The sequence below is a fragment of the Corvus brachyrhynchos genome, unplaced genomic scaffold (assembly GCF_000691975.1).
Source record: "Corvus brachyrhynchos isolate BGI_N302 unplaced genomic scaffold, ASM69197v1 scaffold46, whole genome shotgun sequence".
Taxonomy (NCBI): domain Eukaryota; kingdom Metazoa; phylum Chordata; class Aves; order Passeriformes; family Corvidae; genus Corvus; species Corvus brachyrhynchos.
Window position 1 is genome coordinate 4,156,944 of NW_008238838.1, and position 6,233 is coordinate 4,163,176.

The 6,233-nt window shown below is 55.4% G+C and overlaps 2 protein-coding genes across 6 annotated transcripts in view; one reads left to right on the top strand and one right to left on the bottom strand.

Annotated features, from left to right (window-relative positions):
- Positions 1-6,233, top strand: part of LOC108447688 — an 89,969-nt gene that overhangs the window by 63,273 nt on the left and 20,463 nt on the right. The window lies entirely within an intron of this gene.
- SORL1 (sortilin related receptor 1) overlaps positions 1-6,233 on the bottom strand; it is a 37,972-nt gene that overhangs the window by 15,297 nt on the left and 16,442 nt on the right. For 2 of the 3 annotated variants that reach the window (XM_017738468.1, XM_008636907.2), the window contains exons 23-31: positions 5,903-6,025; positions 5,431-5,550; positions 3,117-3,242; positions 2,807-2,914; positions 2,251-2,382; positions 1,853-1,984; positions 1,081-1,215; positions 631-786; positions 105-254 (exon numbers count right to left, since the gene is read on the bottom strand). In XM_017738468.1, the coding sequence (XP_017593957.1) occupies positions 105-254; positions 631-786; positions 1,081-1,215; positions 1,853-1,984; positions 2,251-2,382; positions 2,807-2,914; positions 3,117-3,242; positions 5,431-5,550; positions 5,903-6,025 (1,182 nt within the window). The remainder of the gene's footprint in view (positions 1-104; positions 255-630; positions 787-1,080; positions 1,216-1,852; positions 1,985-2,250; positions 2,383-2,806; positions 2,915-3,116; positions 3,243-5,430; positions 5,551-5,902; positions 6,026-6,233) is intronic. The other variant, XM_017738469.1, reaches the window with a different exon arrangement.

Consider the following 6,233-nt stretch of genomic DNA (forward strand, 5'->3'; position numbering starts at 1 on the left):
GGATTTCACCAGCAATCCAAGCCTCCTCAGAGGCTTCCCCGCCCTCACAAGGAACCTCCCAAGGGAAGGATCCAGGTGGGACCCAGTCCCTTGCCCACACTTACGGCAGCTCCTCTCGTCCGTGCCGTCCTGGCAGTCCCTCACTCCGTCACACCGCTTCCAGTTGGGAATGCACTTGTGCAGCTGCTGGCACTCGAACTCGAAGCGGCTGCAGCGCTCCGGCAGCGCTGGGGACGTGGCTGTCACGTTGGGTCCTGCACACAGAGAGGGAGGAAAGCACCGGAGGCACGGCCGGGCTGGCACCGGCAGCAGCGGCGACCGAGCGCGGTGCCCGGGTCCCGACTCCACTAGATGGCAATCTCCTTCCATCCAGCAGGTGGAGAGGATGACGCCTCAGCCATCCTCTCTCCTGACTGCAGAGGGCTGGGAAAGCTTCTGCTTTGCAGGGAATGTCCTGCCCACGCCGCTGGAGCAGTGTCCCAGTTGGTGGCAGGACGGTGACCCCAGGGCCGGAGGACATTTTACACCATGCGTAAATTAACCCCGCAACCTGGCAAGGCTCTGAAAGGCCAGAATGCCTTGCAGATGTGATGTGGGAAAAGGGAAGGGGTGAGGGAGGGGGAAGCTTACTGGAGGTGGGACAGGCCTCCTCGTCAGAGCCATCCGTGCAGTCCTTGTAGCCGTCACACACCCAGCTGTTCATGATGCAGGCGCCGCTGTTGCAGCGGAAATGGTTGGGAAGGCACGTCGGTGGGATCAGCGTGGTAATGGGATGAACTGGAGACCCTAAAAATACACCAGGGAGAGCTGACCTGAGGGCCCTGCTCCTGTGTAAGCTCTGCCTGCTCCCTGCTGACCCAGAGGGAAGTGGGGAGCAGGTGAGGCATCACAAGCCCGGTGCTTTCATCTGCATTGTGTCTGTAATCAGGGTACCCAGAAATACAGGGTAAAAACATGCATGCGAGTGCCCACTTATGGGGCATTTTTGGAGCCACAGGGGCTGTGGGAAGGCAGAGTGATCCTTTAGCATGTCCTGGTCCCCATGATGTCCGTGTCTCAGCCTCAGCACTGCGTCCTTACCCTCACAGTCCTTCTCATCAGACCAGTCCCCACAGTCGTTCTCCTCGTCGCACTTCCACCGGTTGGGGATGCAGTGCCCGTTCCCACACTGGAACTGGTAGTACCGGGAGCAGTTTGGGGCTTCTGTTGGGTTTTCTGGCAGGGAGAGGAGAGTCCCATGAGCCACAGGGTCACCTCAGCAGCCCTCAGCACAGCTGAGAGGTGAGAGCATCGCCCTGAGCAGCACAAGCACATTCCTTTCTCTTCATCCCCAGCATTCCCATTCCTCCCAGTCCTCACTCTGTTGCCACCACTGCTTTGTCTGTGTCCTTCATGGCCAGACACCACCCCTGATCTCAGAATCAGAGCAGAATTCACCAGAGCATGGCAGAAATGGAGGAGCAAACCCTGCAACTCCGAAATGAGGCTGCAGCTGCCTCGCCTGGCTGGGTACAGCTCCTACAGCCACCCAGGGAACAGTGGTAAATATTGGGTTTGGCTGAAAACTGCCTGTCTGCTCAGGGCTGGGAGTCTGTGCAGTAAACATGGTCACAGAAGAGTCAGTCAAGCACAAGATGTGCCAGGTTTTCAGCGTGCTTCACTTTACCTGCCTGCAGTACGAGGGAAATGACACTGATGTCCAGGTAGGACACGCTGTGATGTGCCCAGAGAAAGCTGCACTCACACACATAATGCACACGAGTGAAAACGTGAGGGAGACAGGACTCCATGGTCCTGAAATCCAAAGGAAGCTGGAGCTGCAGTGGCAAGAGGCGCTGGGGGTGCTGCTCACCACAGTTTGCTTCGTCGGAGTAGTCGCCGCAGTCATCCATCCCGTCACACTTCCACACCAGGCTGATGCACACCCCATTCTGGCACTGGAAGCTGAACTGGTCACAGGTCCGGTGGAACTCGGGGTCCTGGGCTGCAGGGAGAGGTTTGGTGTAAAGATTAAGGGCCATGGAGAGGTTTGGTGTAAAGATCAAGGGCTTCAGGAAAGCTTGAGCAGGAAGGAGCACACTCGGGGCAATCTCAGATTTCTGAGCAGAGCATCGCGGTCTAGAGCCACCCCTTAGGAGAGCTGGCAGCTCTCTGGTAGTGGAACACATGATATTATTGGTTCTCTCCACGCCTCTGGTTTCATTCTGTGCCCACCCATCCCTCAGCAGAGGTGCCCAGGGTGACACTTACAGCACCCAGCGTAGTTGGCATCTTCGTCCGAGCCGTCTCGGCACTGGATGATGCCGTCGCACACCATGGAGTGGAACAAGCACTGCTGCCGGTTCTTGCACACGAAATCCATGTAGCGGGTGCACAGGGGCTCTGCAGGGGTGGGGAGGACAGGGGGTGGCACCTCTGCTGTCCTTGCACACAGCAGCGTCACCCCCTGGGATCTGCGCACGCCTGAGCGCAGCGGGTGGATTTTAGGGACTTAGGGAAAGTTCCCAAGACAAATGGTTTGAGCTGTGTCCCTGCACAGGCTGCCCCCCCCCCCAAATAACCCCTCAGGGTGGGCACAGGCACAGGAAGGGTTTGGTCAGGTCCCTGGCAATGTCCTCCCAGTCTGTCCCAGTCTGTGCCTTTTGCTGACCCGCCGATTTCACAGGGGGCTTGTGACTACTGCACACTAAGGCTTTCCCATTATCTCCCAGGGCTTTACTCCCAGTGGGACAGGCTTGGGCAGACCAGAAATGCTGTCAGCCCTTGCTGCTGGGCCCCAGCAGCTCCCCCTGGCCCCGGTACCCACCACAGTGCTGCTCATCCGAGGCGTCGGAGCAGTCGTTGATGCCGTCACAGTGTTTGCTGGTTGGGATGCAGGTGCCATTGGGGCACTGGAAGCCATTGCACTTCTTCTCTGAAATCCAGAATTGGGTGGATGTTGTGTGGTTTTCAGGGTTTTGTTAATTAGCTACAAAAAGCCATGGTTGCCTTTGCGCTGTGCCGGCTTTTGGAGGGGTGGGGGCTGTGCCATGAATTTGTAGCTGGTTTAGCTCGGTGGGTGTGCAGAAATCCCTCCCACCCGTGGCAGAGTCCCCCCCACACACAGGACACGTTACCACAGTTGGCAGGGTCCTCATCAGAGCCGTCCTGGCAGTCGGCGTCGCCGTCGCAGGCCCAGCGCTGCGGGATGCAGTGGCCGTTGTGGCACTGGAAGCTGGAGGCCTCACAGGTGTGATAAACTGCTGAAACCAGAGCAGGGGGACACCTGAGTGGGGGGTGTCAGCATGGCCCTGCTGAGCTGAAAGTGAGTCAGGCCACACCACCACACCCTGCTCCTTCCCCTGCACCAGGATCTCCCACCACAGCGGGTCCCAGCATGAGCAACACCCCATGGACCCCATGGTCTTTCCCTCTCCATGCCAGTCTTGCTCACGAGCCTGCTGTGCCTCGGGGATGGCTTTCGGAGGGCAGAGATCTCCCAAAGCTCTCCCCAAAGTCAGCAGCCTGTCTCCCTTTGATCTCAGTCCTTGGGGTGTGTGTGCAAAGGTGGCAGCAGCGGCATCGTGCCAGAGATGGCGAGAAGTGTCACAGAGATCAAGCAAGGCTTAGCGGAGCTGCAGGGTCCCCCGTGCAGGGCAGGACAGAGACAGAGAGAGCTTTTAATTAAGGCAAACAAGGCTCTTCCATGTTGCCAAAGCAAACAAGAAATAGAATTCTCCCTGGGGGTTTTCCTTAGGCTCCTGTCAGGGAAATATCTGCCTGTGGGGTATCTGGGTTGCAGTCTGGTTTGTGCTGTCACTTTAGAGACAAATCCTGCTCCTCAAGCAGGAGAGCGTGCAGAATTATTGGGAAAAGCAATGTTCAACTTAATTAAATGGCATGATCCTGAGTTTTAGGTCGGAGAGTGACACGCACTCGCAGATATTTCGAAACAGTACAATCTGGTGGCAGTAATATTCTATTAGGTATTCAGCGTGAAATGTAATTATTTTAGATAAGAGCAATAATTGCAGCCCGGTGAAGTCAGACGGAATGTTCCTCAAATAACTGTGATCCTCTTAGATAATTCCAACTTCAGGCTTTACAAACCCGACACGCTTTTTGAAGTAGGTTCCTTTCCTGTGGTAATTCTCTCTGGAGAAACTCATATGAGAGATAAGTGATACCAATATAAATTAAACCTTCTTAGAAAGCCACGCTCATGGAATACTAATGACCAGGATCCACCAGGCTACAGCCCTGGGTGCTCCAGGCACAGCAAATGCCACAGGGGTGAGCAAAGAGGAGCTCAGGGACCTGAGAGCAATCTCCTAAATCCTCGTGCCAGAGCCCCAGGACAGCAGCTGGTGCTGCTCTCTGTCCCAAAGGCTCCAGACTGCCAGAGCCAAGCTGCTGCCAGCATTCCCAGGGGCTGTCCTGGTCCCTACAGGCTCCCCATGGATCTCTGCCCACACCGTGGAAAACACTGCTTTTATCTTGAAATATCCCACATACGGCTTGAAAAATACAACCTTGTGTCTTTCACGGATGGGCTGATGCTCTGCCTACTCTGAGAAGTCTCTTCTCTTGCAAGTATTTAGGTTTTGGGCTTGGTTGATATTTTTGCTTGATTATTTTTAGTGGAAAAGACCAATACGCTGCTATCTGTTGGCTTTTCTAAAGAGAAAAAGGCTCTGTGTGGGTGTTAACCTCAGGAGGCTGCTGAGGAGCATCGCTGTGGTGGTGAGGAGGGCTGAGTGTTGTGGCTTTCAGCTCCAAACACACACTGGGGCTCACAGGCCTTGCTGCACAGGAGGCACAGAGCAGGAACAAGGTTATTTCTGCCAGCCAGGCTGCTTTAATATGAGTTGTAAGAAAGGCAAGAGTGGGTCTTCCATGTGGGACTCCCTGCTTAGGACACCCTCTTCAGGTTTTTGAGCCCACAGAGCAATGAGGCTGCCAGAAGAGGACTAAAACTGCCAAACTAAACTTCCCAAACTAAATCTGCCTCTTCTTGAGAGCAATTACTTGTGGAGAAGCTGCAAAGAACATGTCTGTTTTCTGCACCAAACGAATGGCAAGGACACAGAGTGAAAGCTGTGAAATGCCGTCAGTGCCCTGCAACACGGGAGCCCTTTTTGCCAGGAGAGTACTTTGGCTGCTCAGCAGCCACAGAACCACTTCCCATTCCACAGAGCTTTGCCTGTGGGTGCAATCTTGCAGGTAAAAAGCAAAACTGGATCACTGTGTGAGCATCTCAGAGCTGTCAGCAAATTGCCAGCGAGCCCTAAGGCACTGGGGGGAAGAAACCCTTGGGTTTGGAGCATCACATCACCCCAAGGTGCTCTAACAAGCCAGGAAACTGAGGCACAAGATGCTGGCCAGTGTCTGCCAGGCCGGAGGTAAAAAGTGTCTGCAGCAGGAGGTTCTTGGTCACACCCCAGCACTCACCAGTGCAGTTCGCTTCGTCTGACCAGTCCCTGCAGTCGTTGTCCCCGTCACACATCCAGGACAGACGGATGCACATCCCTGAGCTGCAGCTGAACTCATCGTTCCTGCACTGGTGAGCCTCTGCAAACAAAATATCGGGCTTCAGGCCGTGGGAATACCCAAAGAGTAGAGCAGGAAAGCTGGATAATGATGGCATGGAAGCCTCCCAGCTGGAACATGGCGAGGGGAAGAACCAGCGCACGGCCTCGCTCTCTTCTCCTGTCCCTCATTTCCCAGTACGCCATGGTCCTGTCCCTAATTCCCAAATACCCTGTAAATGCTGGTCCTGTCCCCACTTCCCAGTCCCCAGTCAGTGAGGAGGAGGCAGCCTGGATAAACAGGAGGATCTTGCCCTACGCCACCTCTGAGCAGCACCCAGAGGAGCAGCAGCTCTGAGCAGCACAGGGGAGCAGGTCTGAGTGGGGGCACTCACCACAGTGACTTTCGTCGCTGTTGTCCCCACAGTCATCCTCCAGGTCACATTTGTAGGACAGAGGGATGCAGGTCCCCGAGCCCTGGCAGCGGAACTGGGTCTCGGTGTCACACACGGTGGTGGCTGATGGAGAGAGGAGGAGGAGGAGGTGGTGGTGGTAGAAGATGGGTTCTGTTGTCTGAGGGTGTGTACTGAGTGCAGGGAGGTGGAGGGACGGGGACAGACTCCTGCCACTGCAAGCTGAATTACTGCTCTTGTATTTTAATGCCATTTTTAGGCACTCCGTGTAAAGCAGAGCAGACAGGGGTCAGTTTTCTGTCTGGGGAGCAGG